The sequence below is a fragment of the Nansenia antarctica genome, assembly GCF_963989245.1.
Source record: "Nansenia antarctica genome assembly, chromosome: 4".
Taxonomy (NCBI): domain Eukaryota; kingdom Metazoa; phylum Chordata; class Actinopteri; order Argentiniformes; family Microstomatidae; genus Nansenia; species Nansenia antarctica.
Window position 1 is genome coordinate 14566889 of NC_137689.1, and position 18330 is coordinate 14585218.

The 18330-nt window shown below is 40.8% G+C and overlaps 3 protein-coding genes across 3 annotated transcripts; 1 reads left to right on the top strand and 2 right to left on the bottom strand.

Moving 5' to 3' along the window:
- Positions 1-1073: 1073 nt before the first annotated feature.
- mrps31 (mitochondrial ribosomal protein S31) lies at positions 1074-5323 on the bottom strand. The gene is made up of 7 exons (XM_080528728.1): positions 5177-5323; positions 3952-4560; positions 3296-3448; positions 3025-3171; positions 2738-2814; positions 2370-2510; positions 1074-2249 (listed from the first exon to the last, which is right to left on the bottom strand). The coding sequence occupies exons 1-7, from the start codon at positions 5290-5292 to the stop codon at positions 2014-2016; spliced, it is 1479 nt and encodes a 492-aa protein (XP_080384854.1). The 5' UTR covers positions 5293-5323; the 3' UTR covers positions 1074-2013.
- Positions 5324-6812: 1489 nt separating this feature from the next.
- On the top strand, positions 6813-12211 carry slc25a15b (solute carrier family 25 member 15b; the record flags this gene model as incomplete). The annotated part of the gene is made up of 6 exons (XM_080528899.1): positions 6813-6867; positions 7421-7679; positions 7850-7987; positions 10363-10538; positions 11604-11762; positions 12090-12211. The coding sequence occupies 6 exons, from the start codon at positions 6813-6815 to the stop codon at positions 12209-12211; spliced, it is 909 nt and encodes a 302-aa protein (XP_080385025.1).
- A 2801-nt stretch (positions 12212-15012) lies between these two features.
- On the bottom strand, positions 15013-18154 carry LOC308156837 (transmembrane 4 L6 family member 5-like). Its single transcript, XM_080530285.1, has 5 exons — positions 17864-18154; positions 17089-17154; positions 16466-16599; positions 16172-16358; positions 15013-15100 (listed from the first exon to the last, which is right to left on the bottom strand). Exons 1-5 carry the CDS (start codon positions 18038-18040, stop codon positions 15092-15094), a joined length of 573 nt encoding a protein of 190 aa, XP_080386411.1. The 5' UTR covers positions 18041-18154; the 3' UTR covers positions 15013-15091.
- Positions 18155-18330: the final 176 nt, after the last annotated feature.

The following is an 18330-nucleotide window of genomic DNA, read 5'->3' on the forward strand; positions in this document are numbered from 1 at the left end:
GTTCATGAAACCAGTTTAAGACAACTTTTGTTTTGTGACATGGTGCATTATCATGCTGGAAGTAGCCATTAGAAGATGGGGAATTTGTGGCCATGAAGGTATATGCACATGGTCAGCAATAATACTCAAATAGGCTGTGGCATTCAAGAAATGATTGATTGGTATTAACATACCCAAAGTGTGCCAAGAAAACATTCCCCACACCATTACACCACCTCCACCAGCTGTTGACTGTTGACAATAATAATTTGTTTTATTTCATTGGTGCCTTTCTGGACACGTTACATTTTAAAAAAGTACAATTAAAATCGAGAGAAAAAAGACATGCAACATGATCAAACATAATAACATAGGACAAAACAGCAGCAACGAGACATGGACAGCATAAAAAGACAGGTTGGGTCCATGGATTCATGCTGTTTGCACCAACAGCTGTCTGACCCCCCTATCTTTGTGCCCCAGCAGAAATTGAGATTCATCAGACCAGGCTACGTTTTTCCAGTCATCAACTGTCCAGTTTTGGTGAGCCTGTGCCCACTGGAGCCTCAGCTTTCTGTTCATAGGCTGACCGAAGTGAACCCGACGTGGCCTTCTGCTGTTGTAGCCAATCCACCTCAAGGTTCGAAGTGTTGTGCATTGTGAGATGCTTTTCTGCTCACCACAATTGTACAAAGTGGTTATCTGAGTTACCGTAGCCTTTCTGTCAGCTCGAACCAGTCTGGCCATTCTCCTTTGACCATTTTTTTGTGACCTTTACCTGAAGCTGCTAGTCCCTATCTGCAGGATTTTATCCATTGCGCTGCTGCCACACGACTGGCTGATTAGATAATTGCATGAATGAGAAGGTGTACAGGTGTACAATAAATACTACCTAATAAAGTGTTTGATTTTTTTGATTCAAAATTCACACACAAAAAAAGAAACTCCTACCATATTAAGTTATCAACTCCATGGCACAATTGACGAGTTTAAGTGTGACTTTGGTGGTACGGTGATGCCCATAGGAAGCAACTGCCTTTCATTGAATCATTTGCCAAGTGCTTTCTTTTTCCCAAACCTTACACACAATGGACTGCTAAGTGTGTTTTTAGAACACGAGAATGTAATCAGAAGGAATTGACTTTCATTGTTTTTTCACCCCTTCAACTCCTTTTCCTGTAAAAACGTGTTTGGGGTGAAAATAATGTCACATGTGGGAGTCAATTTATATCCTTAAAGCAATTTGGCATAAGGGGTCTTAGATGTCCTGATAAAGTAACACTGATTTTACCACTGACCTGTGGAAAAACCCCATCCATCATGATCCCAGGATAGGAAACAAAAGCTCTCCAACTGTTTATAGGAACATTCACACAACCCCACTTAGGCTGAAGTATTCTCTATCAAACCATTCTATAAACATTCTCTCTATCCTGTTTTTCTTACAATGAGGTAAGACCAAAACATGAAACCGACACCTTTTAGGCATACAGTGAAGATGCATTGCAGACATGGCCAAAAATAATTTTGAATGGGTTAATAACATGTTCTGTAAAGAAAAGTAGAAAAAACTAGTCCATTTAAGTCCACCAACCTTAAACAAAGCAATCCTTGCATAAGACGTTGAAAACACAGTGTTTATTTTGTTAACAGCATGGCTATTTTGAAGCTATATCACTTCAGTTCGTGATTTCAACTTAACTGAAATACCAACATATGCAGCACAGGCAGACACCACCTGAAGCACACATTCTTTTGTCCGGTTTGTCCTACTTCTCCTCTTGCTTCCAACACTATAGAAACAGTGTAATTCTCAAGGTGGAGAAACAGACATGGTATGTACAATGAGTCTCTGAAGATATAGAACCAACTATACATTATGGTTAATAACACTGAAGTCCAGGCTTTTAAAGAAGCAGGGCGTATCATTTTCTTATCATGATTTTAGACTGAGCAACCCATACATCTCATGTGATAATTTGTGACAGATGCCACAGATGACTTTAAATAAAGACTCATTTTAAGATTCACAGGTCACTTGAGGTAAACCTCTGCATCCTGAAGGACATCCTCCTTCTGCAGGAAGTAGTCCCTGAACCAAGCTATGTGCTCCTTCTTCTGTACGACTGTAAGATGGGGGTTGTTGGCCAGGCCGGCCACCACCAGCTCCATGAAGTGGCGCACAGGCCCCTGGTGGGGGAAGCCTTCCTCCAAGTGCTTTTCTAGGAAGACATGCTCATGGAATGGAACGCTGGCCTCCTCCTCAAGACCTAACAATGAGAGAGAACAGACTAAATACCTTATTGAGCAATGCCCTAACACTGTCTTTCTCTGTATCTCTCCATCTGTCTTGCGTACATCTCCATCTGTCCTGCAAATCAAGAACTCACCAGCCTCATTGTTGACTGGATACTGCCACAACTTGCCCTCTTTGGTCCACTGGATCATCTCCTCAAAGCCATTGCGAGGCATTTGGTTGGTTGACACAGCTACTTGATTTGCTAATTCAATATCCCATAGAGTTGGAGCAGCTGAAAACATAGCAATTGAAGAAGAATACTCAATAAATCATATTACATATTGCGCCATCTATTACTATAACACAGCAACTAGGATTTTACAAATCAACTCTTTATCAACTGAAATATATTAAACCTCTTAGGTTTCAACCCTTATCTAATCTGATTTTAAAAGAGTGCCTCTTGGAATACAAGACATTGAATAGCACTTGCACAGTCAACGTCCTCTCATTCCTTACCAATATCTGTGTCTGCCTCATCCTGTTCAGTGCTTGGGGAAAAGATGCTAAGCCTTTTCCCTGAAAACAGACTCCTCCTGATAAACAAAAGGTCATGGGCCAAAGTTCAGGTTTACTCAAAAAGTTAAGAACAACAATGCCATTTAAGCAAAGAATATCCAAAGATGACTTCCTAGACGAAAGGTAGTGAAAAATAAATAGCTGAAATTGAGAAATGTTGAGAGATGAATGACAAGATAAGATATTTCAACTTCACCAGTGTTGTACTAAGCCCTGGGTATTCCTACCTCCTTCGAACTCCATCCAGCTCTCCTGTGATACCTCTTTCATGAGTGTATCCTCGACCGTCTTCATCAAAGCGGATCTGATTAGCTGGCCGTGCATTTTGCCTGCCATTAGGCCTCTTCCCCACCTTCATGTCAGCAATAATATCTCTGAAAACAAACAAATTAGGGCATCATCATATGTCAATGTCTTGTTTCACAGTGGTCATAACAATGTGTTAGACACCATTACAGCCTTCTCTAGAGTCAGGGAACAGGACTCCAACAAACATACCCAATGTTGTTCACTTCCCCTTTCTTCTGGGCCTCTGCGACGGCCTCATGTTGCCTCAACTGTCTCAGGAGCTCAGACTCCGCCTGGCTTTGGTTTGGTAGAGTGGAGGCAGCAGCCGAGGCAGCAGCAACCAGCTCGGGGTTCAACGTCTCACTAAATACAAACACACAAAGTCATAGAAAGGATGAATTCAGTAAAGTAGGTGGGAGTGAGGCTACTGGTAAGTCTAATTCACCATTGTAAAGATTCCCATAGGCCTATACTATACTATCCGCTTGTTAAGTCTGACGTCAAAAGTGACGTTTAGCCATTTCCGAGTCCAAACCAGAAATTCCCCCCACCAGAGTACCTGTGAACTACAGCGGTAGAATGACAGTTTAATCGTTTTTTAGACTCGGATCTATTCATACAAGAAGGGACACAGCACTTTCCCGTTTTCTCCATATTGTCAGGGTATTTGAGCCTCGGAAAAGCGCTATATAAATATAATTTATTATTATTATTATTTCGGCATTTCGAAGACAGCGCCTCAGCCAACGTTGGACCCGGAAACACGTCACGACTTAACAAGCGGATAGTGAATGAGGGTGTATCCAAAGAAGCAGCTTATTTCCAGTAATGAGAGGATATTATAAATAACTATGTTATTTCCTCACCTTGGGGTTGGAGTGTCAGCAGTGGCATTCTGAAACATACTGATGGTGCTCTCCATGGCTTCTGGTGTGGGCCTGGCTGCAGGCTCAGAGCTTCGCTGTACCTTTAAGGCTTTAAACTTCCTCTTGTTGGTCACCTCCACCTTCATAGCTCCCAGGAGAGCCAGCAAACTCTCCTTCCCGCTCTTCACCTGCTCGCCCTCTTCATGCACACCTTCCCTTTGTTCTACCTTATTGACCTCTACCTTCTCCTCCCCTACCAGGTCTCTCTCCATCTTTACCTCTAAGGTCTGCACGACTTCTACTGTTTTCATCTTGATTTCTTCCATTTTTTCCTCCTTCACTACCTCCATGTTTACTTCACCTCTCTGCTGTGCATCATTGTCTCCTTCCATATTAGCCTCTACCCTCTGCTCGCCCTGTATTGTCGTCACCTTGACATCATGTAGTTCAATCCTCTTCTTTTCACCCGCGTTTACTGCTTCCTTGAGGTCACCATCCTTCTTTGCGTCTTCCTTGATCCCTTCCTTCGGAGGGAGTTGACCCTCTTTATTTTCACAATGAGAGATGGCACTTGTGCCAAGTGTCTTGAAGCCTCCTCCATTCGTAGCTCTACATAAGAGACATGAACAGTGTTATATAGGTATAATAAGTACCACTGCATATTGCATTATGAGTTAATTCATGAACGTTAGCTTGTGTTACTGTTACAATAATTAATGCATACGTTTCTCAGACTATGCATATTTTCTAATTAACTGATTATTTTCAAGGTTAGTTACAAATAATGTAACAAGCAGCAACACATACACTCTCTCTTCTGACAACTTGCCACCCACAGCCCTCTTCAATAAAGACATGACATATCTACATTACTAATATCAATAGCTATCTGCTCACTACTACTAGCTAAAACATTAGATGATGTTGATGCATAGATGATGTTGATGCAGTTTATAGTGTATATAGCCTTTATTTATGTAAACCAGCTCTTTTCCCTTCTTGTTTTTAGTATTTTTTTTCCTAGCACCAGGGGAGCCCCCCCCCCCCTCCTAAATGTCGTTGTATGGTACCTGTACTATATTAATTAATTAATTAATTCATTCAGTTTGCATAGATGTGTAGCCACTAGTAGCCACAGCTAGCTGCACAGACATGGAGTTATTATGGCTACACTGCAGCTGAGCTGGCTAATGCTGCCATCTAACACAACCTTCTGTGAACCTACCGTGAGAAGGGCAGTGACACTTTGTCACATTTCGTTGACAACACACACGCCTCATGATGAGCACGGATTGCACGACTTCGAGACAGATACAGTGAGAGCAGTAACCTTCTGTACATCCTTGTTCTTCACAAATGTCTACAATGTCGTCTAGACACGTTTCCTCTTGGGTGCAACGATCAAATAGACCACCATGAAACAAAACACATATTAAAGGTTCCGGGGTGTGCGATTTTTAGCCTTGAACATGTTTTCTTTATTTAATAGTTAATTTCTTGTTTGGTTGTCATTCTGCTATTGTTTTGTATTATTTCTGTTGTGTTGTCATTGCAAAATAATGTCCATGTAAACCTCATTATCGCTAGGGAGCAGAAACAGAACGCGAGCTATGACAGTAGTGTGTCGCTTTGCCAGGAGGATGGAAACGCAGCCATCCCCATCCCTCCAGACCCAATGTACAATGTGATGCTATGTGCCACAAATGAATGAAATGGTCACGAACGCCGTGTCCCTTACCTGTTCTACGTAGCATCGCAAGTAAGTGAGACTGGGACAGTCCTGAATGAACGATGCGGAGCTGTTTAAGTATTTTAACTTGATTTATTCAATTACCTCTATTTTTGCTACTGTTGTTGTAATGAACTTCTACTAGCACTGACTGATGTTAGCTTGTGTGTCTTTTTAGCTTGCCATCTTTAATGTCAGCTGTATTATGCATTATTATTTTCCACAATTCTTAGTTTGTTAATCAACCGTCTGATGTGATTGACTTTCATCGGTGGGATATTCCGCCGGTGCGTCATAAGTGTTAGTTAGGTAACTGGTTAGTTGAACCACATGGGTTAGTAGGGACTTGAAGCATGCATGAGGACGGAACTCTGTTTCTACACCGCATCCTCGAAATATGACAAAGTCCACGAAAAGAGTGGAAATTAACACCCCGATGAGACCTTTTTGTAAAACCGTAAGTCCGTGTGTATCTCTCCCATTCATAATTTTTGCCATTTGGTTAAGCATTTCCCACTTTTGCGACATGTCCTTCCTTGGAGCCGCGTGACGTTGTCGCCTTCTTGCTCCTTGAACTCAGTGGAATAGAAACTCGAGACTTTAAATGCAATATATTATCATACAACATTAGTGAGTGAGCGCTATTTTCTCCTTCCATTCTCGGATGTTTTTCTTCTTCTTACTATATTGAATGATATATTTAAATGAACCAGTTGCTACCTAGGTTGAATCAGTGACATTGGGACATGCCATGCAAAGTTAAGAAAATTGTTGTCCAATGTACGCGAGTTACTGCAACATAACTTGGCTGGTTTCTCCTAAAGATCAGTGCGTGATTTATTGATTATCGAATTCATATCTAATCCGTTTCAGTATGGCAATACAATTACATACTAGATACACCCACTTGAACGTCAATTCGTTGCTTTTGAGATAGGATGAATGACATATTAAGCAGTTTGGCGCAAGTACAGTGATAGTAGATGTGTCATTGTTTGATTTATTGCGTGTTACAGCAAGAGAGAAACATATAATAGTATCTCATGTTGTTTGTGCATCCTCTTTGTGCAGGAGCTGTACCTTATAAAGCAGGAACCCAGATTTCTACAGACGGTTTGAGTTCCTTGTCACCATGGCCCCCCACCCAGTGGTCCAGGCCTTCATTGACCTCTCTGCTGGAGCCATAGGTACATTGATTTGGGGATGATTTAGAAGTTCATTTAGAAGTGCTTTGGATGTAGAAAACACTTATGAAATAAATACTGGCCAGGATTATAACCTACACTTGATCCATGGCTAGTATAGTCAAGAAAGGTATAGTTCTATATTTATCATCAACATGTGTGGGTTCTTTTAACACTTTTATCAACAACATCTAAGCTTTGATTCAAGAGATTGACTTGTTCTTGAGACCTTGAACTGACCTACTAAGCCATTTCAGTAGCCACATTAGCGTTGTCCATTGTTCTGAGTCCTCATCTGACCCAGCCGTTTACTGCTGACTGCTGTCTTTTTTCAGCCTGTTCCCATTGTTTCCAATGACTGTGTGCACTGCTCCATGGCCCACGGCCCTCTGCAAATCCCAGACTGATCCTTATCTCCTAGGATAAAGCATAGGTTTTGTGTAATTTTGCATGGGTCATCAAAGAGCTGGTAAATTATGAGATTCAGGTTTGTTAAGGCTGCCGTAACAGATTCCCTAACCCTAACCCTGTCTCCTTGTTCCCATACTGCATCCAGGAGGCACAGCATGTGTTTTCAGTGGGCAACCTCTGGACACGGCCAAGGTGAAAATGCAGACATTCCCCTCCATGTATCGAGGATTTGTGCACTGCTTTACATCCACCTACAGGCAAGTGGGGCTACGTGGCCTATACCAGGGCACCACTCCAGCCCTGGTGGCCAACATCGCTGAGAACTCAGTGCTCTTCATGAGCTATGGCTTCTGCCAGGAGGTTGTCCGCATGATGTCAGGACAGAACGCTGGAGCCACACTCAGGTATGGTGCTGTAGGAATGGCTGTCCAAAGGGTCCATGTTTATGCCATCCCATGCATCTGTCCCATTCCGTAGTCATTCATCTTATTATTGTCCAATGTTCACCATATCTTTTAGAAGTGATTCTACCATTTCATGCAGGATCCTGTGTATTTCATTCTTTCTCGGTTAGTGACATGCAGAAAGCATGTGCTGGGTCGGTGGCATCCATTTTCTCCTCACTGGTACTGTGCCCCACTGAGCTTGTGAAGTGCCGCCTCCAAGCTATGCACGAGATGCAGGCGTCAGGCAAGATTGCAAGTGGGCAAAAGTGAGTGTCTTTGAGGAACACCTCTTCCTGTTTTGTCCTTATTTTATCGTATTAAAGGAGTAGCACTATATTTTGTGGTACAGAAATGACCAGTATTTACTAATGAAAAACATGGGGTAATGGTACTGTTATTACACAATAATAACATAGGATAGAGAAGAAGCCGCACACTCTTGGTCCAGATGCAAAACAAGTGTACATTTTAATGACACAACAGTTTCGGCCAAAGGCCTTTGTCAAGTGTTACCAACAAGATGGTGCATGTCGGCCATTAAATAAACAGGTGTAGGCTAGATTGATTGAATGAGCCACACCTGTGAGGACCCACCCACGTGAGATTATACAATACATCATACATACTGTAAACAACAAAATCGGTTTTATATAGTTATCAAAAGGCTCAAAATACTGTATAGCCTACATGTAAGGGATAGATATAAATAACAAGTGGGTGTTAGCAGAGCGCTGAGTCCTAAAAGAAAAAAGACAAGAAGAAGGGTCATACAATTATTAGAGACATGGGGGGAAAAAGGAAGAAAAAACCTGGGTGGGACATATAATCTGACCAACTCTACAGACATAGAATAAACACAGTACAGCTAGAACATCAGCCCTTAGGAGGGGCGTCATAAGCTGCTGTGACAAATGACGTAAAAGTCTCTATCGATCAATACAGTTACAAAAAACATTTAAGTTCAAACTCAACATTCAGACCGCGAGGAGACAAAGTATTCAGATAGTGGATATAGAAGTTTTCCCTTCTAGATAACAGGTTGTCAAGGTCTCCACCACGTCTGGGGAGGGAGACCTTTTCAATACCTATATATCTAAGAGAGGCTATAGGGTGGTTATATTCTGAAAAGTGCGTTGCTACAGGATAATTGAGATTCTTACACCTAATGGTACTACGGTAATACAGGTTTTTAATTGTCTGCTAGTTTTCCCTACATAGGACTTCCCGCAGGGACAGGTGATCAAGTAAATAACTGATTTGGTGTTGCAGGTAATCACCCCTTTGATAGGGATGGTCTTCCCAGTATGCGGGTGCTTAAAAGAGCTGCAACGGTGAGTGTAGTTACACTGGGAGCAGGCTCCACAGCGTCGATTACCATCTGGGATAGGTGTAAGAAGCAATTGACTAGGTTCAACACGAGTAGGAGGTAGATCGGAATTAACGAGTCTATCTCTCAAGTTACTACCCCGCTTAAATACAGTGAGGGGGGTCCTTAAATGTATTGTGCAGACTGGTATCAGATTTAAGTATATGCCAGTGATTATTGATGATGCCTCTTATCTGTTCAGAGCGTTTAGAATATTGGGTAGAGAAGATAATGGATGGATTTTTAGACTTAGGTTTCCTCTGAAAAAAGTGTGACCTATCATAAATTCGTGTAGCAGCTATATTAATTTGGGTCTGTTTATAACCTCTTGCGCTGAACTTTTTCTTCATGGCACTCATGTTTCTCTCAAAGTCTGACTCCCTACTGCAAATTCTCTTAACTCTACAAAATTTACTGTAAGGAAGGCTGTTTTTGAGTGGAAGAGGATGACAGGAGCTCTAAGGAGACTATTACGTGCAGTGGGCTTAGTGAACAGATCGGAAAATAAAGTGTTATTCTCACGTATAACCCACAGATCAAGAAAACGAATGCGATTGAAATCAAAGTCCATAGTGAATGTAAGGTATTGTGAGCAATTGTTTAAATAAACAAAAAATGATTGTAACTGTTCAGTATTTGTTGTCAAGAAATGTTTAAGGCAACTGGCTGATGAGACGTTCTACAAGAAACTTCCTGGTGATCCGACCCAACTATTTAAGAGGACTATTCATGTTAGCTCTGCTAACACCCACTTGTTATTTATATCTATCCCTTACATGTAGGCTACAGTATTTTGAGCCTTTTGAAAACTTATATATAAAACCGATTTTGTTGTTTATGTATGATGTATTGTATAATCTCAGGGGTCCTCACAGGTGTGGCTCATTCAATCAATCTAGCCTACACCTGTTTATTTAATGGCCGACATGCACCATCTTGTTTGTAACACTTGACAAAGGCCTTTGGTCGAAACTGTTGTGTCATTAAAATGTACACCTGTTTGTTTTGCATCTGGAACAAGAGTGTGCGGCTTCTTCTCTATCCTATGGTATTCTGCTCCGTCGCCAGCACCTCACCCACGTTTTTTGCGGTGTGCGTTCTCTCCTTTTCAATTATTACACAATAATAATCCATGCCTGGGAATGTATTATAACTAGCACAACTTGGCACCGTGAGTTATCAAGTAGTTACCAATTGTATTGAATTCTTTCAAGTGGTTACCAAGAGGTTACCGCTCCAGTAAAACTGTTACAATGTATTATTCTCTCTCTTTAGCACAGTGTGGTCAGTGGTGAGGACTGTGATGAAGAATGACGGGCCAAAGGGGTTCTTCCAGGGCCTCACCACCACCATTGCCAGAGAGGTGCCTGGTTATTTTTGCTTCTTTGGAGCCTATGAGCTCTGCCGTTCCTACTTTGCGGACTACATGAAGTGCAGCAAGGATGACATAGGTACTGTAGTGTTACTACTGTTTACTGTTGACATAGGTACTGTAGTGTTACTACTGTTTACTGTTATGTCTCAGGTCACACTTCCACTTTGTGAGCCTTACAGCTAGCCTGCTCAGTGGGTTTTAGATTAGGGGATATTAGTAATGTAATTGTAGCCCCGCGGTGGTGTAGCGGTCTACGCACTGGCCGCTAGTGCATGCTGCCCACCGGGGCCGGGGTTCGTATCCCGGCTCGCCAGATCCAGATATGGCCGAGGCACACGGGAAGCGGCATATTGGCCGGCCGCTTCCGAGGGGGGTATAGGAGTATTTCTGGACTAGGATCCGTCGCGCAACACCGCCCCCTGGGTGCCGGAATAACGGTACTGGGCTCGAGGAGCCAGTCAGCCTAGTCTGCCTGGCGCCCTCCTCTGGGACTGCCGGCCACGGGGTCGTGCGGCGGATCCTATGCAATAGGCAGGGGATAATTGGATGCTAAGTTGGGTTAAATTGGCTACCAAATTGGGTGAAAAAAGGGGATAAAATCTGAAAAACAAATTAAAAAAAAAAAAAAAGTAATGTAATTGTGGAGAAACATGTTTGATTGCAGCACACAAAAACCTAAACTAGCCCTTTAAGCTCTCGTTGATGTTGAACTTTGGCTCCTGACACACCATAGTCTGTTGAGGTCATTTTTATGGGAGATTAAAGTAATGTGTAACAGGCAGTCATTTTTAAACTATTTAAAGTCTCTCTATGCTAAACCTAATGTTATATATCATATTGCCATGGAGGTAATGAAATGTGCTATATTAGCTGTTGTGCCATGTTCTATTTAATACAAGTACCTACACTAACCATGGTTTAGTTTAATGTAAAACAATCAGCCGTAAACCATTTACGATGGGGTGCAAACATTTTACAATTAATATCTAAGTGAAAAGAAGCAAACCTAACCTCTAAATTGTACAAAGTTAAACATGACACATTTCATCACATTTTAAAACAAAATAAACTTCTATGTTAAATGCCTTCTTAGGTCTCTCCCCCTTAGGTCATGAGATTTATGGTTGTGTATGTGATACAGGTGTGGCCCCTGTCGTGTTTAGTGGGGGTTTTGGAGGTGCGTGCCTTTGGATTGTGGTCTACCCCATGGACTGTGTGAAGTCTCGGATCCAGGTCATGTCAATGACGGGCCGACAGGCTGGCTTCTTCAAAACCTTTATGACCATCATGCGGACTGAAGGTAGTCTATGTGTGTTCGATATTTTGCAGTCATATGGCTTGCAGCGGAGTCATGTTTTGCATTTGAATTTAATTGAAAAACATTCATATATATATATATGACATACAAAATAATTAAAACTTCCTGTCGAGTGAAGAGATGCAGAAGTTGTTCACATTGAATCGGAGCTGTCATTGAATCCTTGTTAGGCAGAGTGTATTTAAACTTTTTTTCTCTTCCTATGATGAACAACTGTTCTATCAAAGTATCACCAAAGAATTCTGGATGTCCAATGTGGAAGGACAACAGTGCATAATGTTCCTTGTCTCTTCCTCTGCCCATATTCAGGTGTGAGGGCACTCTACTCTGGTCTTACCCCCACCATGATCCGTACTTTCCCTGCCAACGGAGCTCTCTTCCTGGGTTATGAGGCCAGCCGTAAAATCATGATGAAGCAGTTTGACAGCTGACCTGCTCCTCGTACCCTGCTCCTCATCTCCTCCCTGTCCTTTATTGCCTTGTCATTGTTTTTGTTTATCTTACATTGTAACCACTCCTACCACAATCCACCTCTCTTGGTCAAACTCCTCAGACACACTGTGGCAAACATTTGAAGTTATTTATTTGTTATGTTTTAGAGACTTTTATTCAAATTTGAATATTTGTCTGGATATATACTGGGTCTACTTACAAAACCATGTGCCAGGTAAGCCTGTCATGAAGCAGGATCAAGGAGGATGCAGTATTGATGAACCTTTACTGACAGTGTACCATTTTAAAGAAGAAGTTCAGAAGAACACCTTAATTAACTGTAGAAAACACTCCTGTCCTATTGTGGTCTCATGTCTACCTCAACAGCTATATACACAGGCAACTTTTCAAATGGTAAATGCACTCCTTTACTAAAGACTCGAATTGAGTGGTCTTGAGCACTAGTTCCTAGTGTGGGTACTCCCATGTGAAAAGCACTCGTCAGTGCTGTAGCTTCTAGCCATCCCAAGGAGAATACAGTCAGAGAGGTGTTGTATGTATGATGTATAATGTATGTATGGGGAACAGTTACTCAACTGGCCATATTCTTTAATACAAAGGCAACATACACTAGCTTTTTATTCACTCTATTTAAGTACATTTCAGTTTGACAACAGTTGCCTGAAATATAACTGTTATGATGTCTCCACCTTTTTGTAATATTACATATTGTTGTTTGCCTTTTAACCACTACCTTTTGCCTTTTATGTTATGTGATCCCATACAGTAATGTGCAAGACCATTAGAATTGCCTCTTCATAATCAAAACTACCATTTGCACAATATGTTTTAGTAGACAGGTATCATTGTATTTCTAGACAGTTTGCCATTTAGAATTCTTAAAAACACATTCCTATGATGTTGAGTTGTGTATTTTGAGCATTGTCCATGTACAATGTGTGTAACAAATCATAAGAATACCTTATTTAATATAGATACAAAATGATCAGGACTAAGTAAACAAAGAATACATGAATGTATCTTACAAGGATGTTCATGTTGGTTAAAATAGTTTTTGTATTGCAATTTAAGTATATGACTTGCATTAAAAGTGTGACTGGAGGACAAAGACATGCACTTATTATGTGTTTTTACTGAGGTTGAACAGACATTTAAAATGTACAGAAGGGCATCTAGTTTGTAATACTGCAGCATGTGATTGCATTCAACATTTTCCCTGACCAGAGACTGTAGTATGGTCTCCATAATGATCACTGCTGTTTCATGGACTTCATACAAAGGTGAGGTTTAGAGATACACTGCTAGTATTGTGAATAATATGTCTATGTGCACCCAGTAGGTGCACATTTCTTTTGCTTCTGTCAATACATCTCTTGCACAAATAATCAAACACTAGACACTACAGGGAAATAAAGGGTTAGTTTATTTCAAAGTTCATGACTTAGAAACTACAGAAATGTACAGATTTGTTTGAATATGGATATACACAACTCCAGTGTATGGTTTTTACTATTTATAGGTATGTGTTTGAGTACAAACATTTCTTCCAAATTCCAAATAAAAATATTGTTATTTTTAGAGCATTTACTTAATACTAATGTTTTAACTTAGGAAAAGTTCAGAAATCAATATTTGGTAGAATAACTCAGATTTTCAATTACAGCTTTCATGCGTCTTGGCATGCTCTCCACCAGTCTTTCACATTTGGGTGACTTAATGCCACTCCTGGCGCAAATATTCAAGCAGCTCGGCTTTGCTTTTTTAATGGCTTGTACATTCAGAACATCCATCTTCCTCTTGATCACATTCGGGAGGTTTTCAATGGCGTTCAGGCATGGAGATTGGGCTGGCCATGACAGGGATAAGATGGTCCTCCATCCACACCTTGATTGACCTGGCTGTGTGGTATCCCTATGCCAGTAAAGCCAGAACTGAACATTTATTTTCAACTCTTTTGGTATGGTCATTTTTTTTATTTTTTTTATTTTTTTTATTCCAATTACTTTTGAGGTACTAGCACCGTTTTTCGCATCCTATTGCAAGAGGATAATGATGACCACAGCAGTAGTTTTTATACTTTTGCTTACCATTCCTGTATAATTAGCCTATATTCCTATCCAATGCATAACTAAAGTAAATTGAAAGCTGTTCTTGAACCATTTGGAGTAAATGCATAGGGTTGGTCTCTTCTTCCCCAACAGTAAGAAGTGGCACTGGCATTGAGAAATACAAGTTTGAACACACTGAAGAAAAAGGTTTTATTTTAATTTTCGCCAAAATATTTTTTTACAATGTAGGCAAACCGTTGTTGTCGGAATGTTATCGATCGGTGGTCAACTTTAAAGTTACATTATGGACGATTTGCTCGAGCCAAAAGGGGTCACCTAAATAGTCAAAAATGACCTCATTGGATAAATAGGAGCAGACCTCCACATGCTCAAGCTTATTTTGCTAAATTTGTTAAGAATATCTTAAGAATAGAATATGTGGTGAGACATAAATTGATTGATATTGTATATACTGTATGCATATTTGAGGTAGACAACAACAAGTACGTTTCAGTGTATATTTAAATATGAGGGAAAATTAGGAAAGAAATTAAGTCCATGTTTTTTCACATACATTTTATGTATACACGAAAGATAGACTTTCAATTTGAGCTCAAATTAAAGGTGAACAATTAGCAACAACACAACTACCGAAATGTACACAATAGACAGAGGCATGTCATGCAAACAAAACATATTCCTTTCTTCAACACAAATATTGCTTGATCCTCTGGGGAGCGCCAGTCAGTCAATTAGGTCATCACTGATGTTGGATGGAGTGTGGACAAGGAGCATCTGTTGCACCAGAACTTACAGAAACTGCAGGGGATAAAATCAACAAAGACCAGTGTTACAAGGATGTTGTCCTCACAGTCAATGATTATACGATGCTTCTCGTAAAGAACATGCAACTCCTCTACATAACTGTACCTATATTGACTGTATAATTGCATACAATTGCATACACACCAGTGGAGGCTCCTCCATAGAGGTGGAGGAGGCCTGGCCTCCCCAATAATTTGAGAGAAGAGAGAGAGATTTAAAAAAGCAATAATTGTATTTATTTAACAAAAAACATATTTTACATTTTTTAATATTCATATTATTTCAGTATAGGTAGACAACATTTAGGATTTATTGAACAGTTTTATTTTTAATATTAATAATTAATAATTGTATGTAGTATGTTGTGGTGAATGTTGTGAGCCTGAGCAGAAGGGACAATAGCTGCTGCAGGCGGACCAGAGATTCATGCCAATTGTTTTGTTTATTTGATGACCCATTGTGCAGGTAACTTATTACATATGTTGTTTGAGTTCTATGTTTTGGTGCATTTTGTAAGAGTCCACTCGTGGTGTTGCTAGCATTCGCGATCTAAGGCATGGCTAGTCAGTAACGTCATGTTGCATTCCACATGTAGTACCTTTTTCCGCCACACGCGTGTATGAGTGCTGTTCTGCAGGATAAATATTAGAAATGGATGAAGTATTGTTCTGAATTGTATGTTGTGTGTCTGATTGACATAGTGTTTGAGTGCTTTTGACATGTCATTGATTGTATGTAGTATGTTGTGGTGAATGTTGTGAGCCTGAGCAGAAGGGACAATAGCTGCTGCAGGCGGACCAGAGATTCATGCCAATTGTTTTGTTTATTTGATGACCCATTGTGCAGGCAATAAAAGCTGCTTCATCCACCATCCTGAGAGTGTCCCAATCCCTTCAGTACCGCCAAACACAAATTAATAATTTTTAACAAAGACAGATAAGAAGAACAGTGAACATTCCATCGCGAGTGAAGCGAGCAAGCAGAAAAAAATGTGGCCTCCTCAATTCTGGAAGTCACCAGCCTCCACTGATACACACAAGTATTGACAAGTAATGTACCATGTACCTCTTTTCTGTTACAGGTTCCACACAGGCACCCAAACAGGCCGTTGATCATCTGAATGGCACACAGCACCAGCTGCAGACTGCTAGCCGCCAGAAGGGTGGTGAACAGACCAACATTGAACTCCACCACATTTTTGGGTGCTCTGCAAAGGTTCCACCAATCACGGTGTGAAAGGTAACTCTCCTCACTAATACACAGAGAATGGGGGGGGGGGGGGGGGGCACAGTTATAGAACCTCTTTGATACAGTGGTGTGGTGCTGTGTGTGTTTTCAGTAGCTACACGTATCTCTTACCGGTCCTTGAAGGGTGTTGTCCAAAGTATTAGACCTTGGCAGTAGGGCCCGTTGATCAGACCAAGCCTTGCCACAACAAAACTGTAGAGGGCACCAGCAACCCCGATTGCAGCAAACAGAATAGATAGGAACATCTGAAGAAATACGTTTATGATGGTGTTACAGGCTAATGCGGCGAGTGGCTCAGTATAATTATGTTCACATGATGTGTGACCTTGCCTGAGACACTTGTGTGAGGTCACAGAGGCAGGCAAGAATTTGTTTTATATTGTGAAAATCTAGACTCCTCTTAGTGCATACAATAAACTGTAGGTACAATTAAAGTAATTAACACATTTTCAACAGATTCGTTGTCGCCTTGTATGTCAACTTCTCCATCCCCCCATTTTAGATTAGATTCCCTCTTTTCAGATTTCGATGCACCTGCTGTTTGTTATGGTCTTTTTGTTTTTATAAAGTGCATGGTATTGTGTTGCAGTACTCAACAGTTACTGTAATGTAACTGTGATTAAGTTATTCAGGCGGTACAACAGAAACACTGATTAATGTTTGCATATCTTCCTATCATAGCCCCGTGTAATCTCTTCAGTGTTCCTCTTTTCCTTTCTGGAAGGAGGACTCACCCCACAGCGATTGGCACAGCAGCCCTGCTTCCCAGTTACATGGATGTGAAATGCAGGGATCAACACCTGTTGATGAGAGAGGGGGGGGGGTCAGTGGGTGTAAAGCTACAACCACTGGCATGCAACGTATATTTGCAAATGTACCATAAAATGTCTCATATTTAACCAAGCAATAACAACACACACAAAAAACAGCACTTTCCATTAAGTAGGATAACTGATATAAACCCCCAAAAGTATTAACTATAAGTATTCTAAATATTCCAAAAATGAAACATTATTGTACTGGAACATCATTGTAGAGAAGTTAAAAACAACGACCACCCACTTCCAATGACATTCAACAGCAGAACTCAGACATGTTTGTCTTATCAACCTAAATAAATTGTATATCAGGAAAAATGTTTGATGAAAGCACAGCATATCTGAACTTGATAAGGGTTGTGCAGAGTTGTTTTTGCCAAAGGGTATCTCATTGATCAAGGGAGTGCCAAGCTTTGATTAGATGGTCAAATGGTTAGACTTTGATTAGACTTTGAGACCTAGTTAACAAGCACTTTTCAACAGAAGGCATTAGTATCATTAAATACACTTGTGTTAAATACATTTGTGTCACTTCTATTGAAATGAATGTGAATTTTCACCTGCGTGCACAACTCCCAACAGAAACAACAACTGAAGAAAGCTTTTTGAAATACATGTGAAATGTATCTTGTATAAAGGTTTGCCCCTAAGTTAAGATGTCACATATTCAATAAATTAAGAGAAACCTCACCATGATCCCTCCTCCAATGACTCCACCCATGTACTTCACCTCCTCCGTAATGCGCCCATCCTCGGCATACTTGGTGTCCCAGTCTGGGAAGAACAGTATGATGTTACAGATGATGGAGATGGCAGCCAAAGGGTACAGCACCACCCCAATGCAGCGGGAACATTTGCCTGTACACATGCTGTCACACTATTACACTCGTCTAAGATCTATGGAGCCAATGGGTACACCTGGTGAGAGCTTTGACTTCCGCAAAGTATGACAAAATTAGATAGCGATCCAAGAGCAAATCATTTACACAACTTTTTTCTCTATACCTATGTGTAAGCTGAGGAGCTGTTATATATACTAGGTGGGAGGAGTGTTTTTGTGTGGAAGGGCGCAATATGATGAGTGTTGGAAAAAATGTCTTTAATACAATAACAACGTGACAATGTTTACTGAAAACTGTGTGAATACTGAAAACTGTG

Coding starts and splice junctions, on each gene's coding strand:
- LOC308156837 (XM_080530285.1), bottom strand. CDS start 18,040: ATGTGTACAGGCAAATGTTCCCGCTGCATTGGGGTGGTGCTGTACCCT. Junction 17,155..17,863: donor TCATTGGAGGAGGGATCATG/GTGAGGTTTCTC, acceptor TCTCATCAACAG/GTGTTGATCCCTGCATTTCA. Junction 16,600..17,088: donor GCTGTGCCAATCGCTGTGGG/GTGAGTCCTCCT, acceptor GTATTTCTTCAG/ATGTTCCTATCTATTCTGTT.
- mrps31 (XM_080528728.1), bottom strand. CDS start 5,292: ATGTACAGAAGGTTACTGCTCTCACTGTATCTGTCTCGAAGTCGTGCA. Junction 3,449..3,951: donor GCTGACACTCCAACCCCAAG/GTGAGGAAATAA, acceptor GTTTGTATTTAG/TGAGACGTTGAACCCCGAGC. Junction 2,815..3,024: donor CTGGATGGAGTTCGAAGGAG/GTAGGAATACCC, acceptor TTTGTTTATCAG/GAGGAGTCTGTTTTCAGGGA.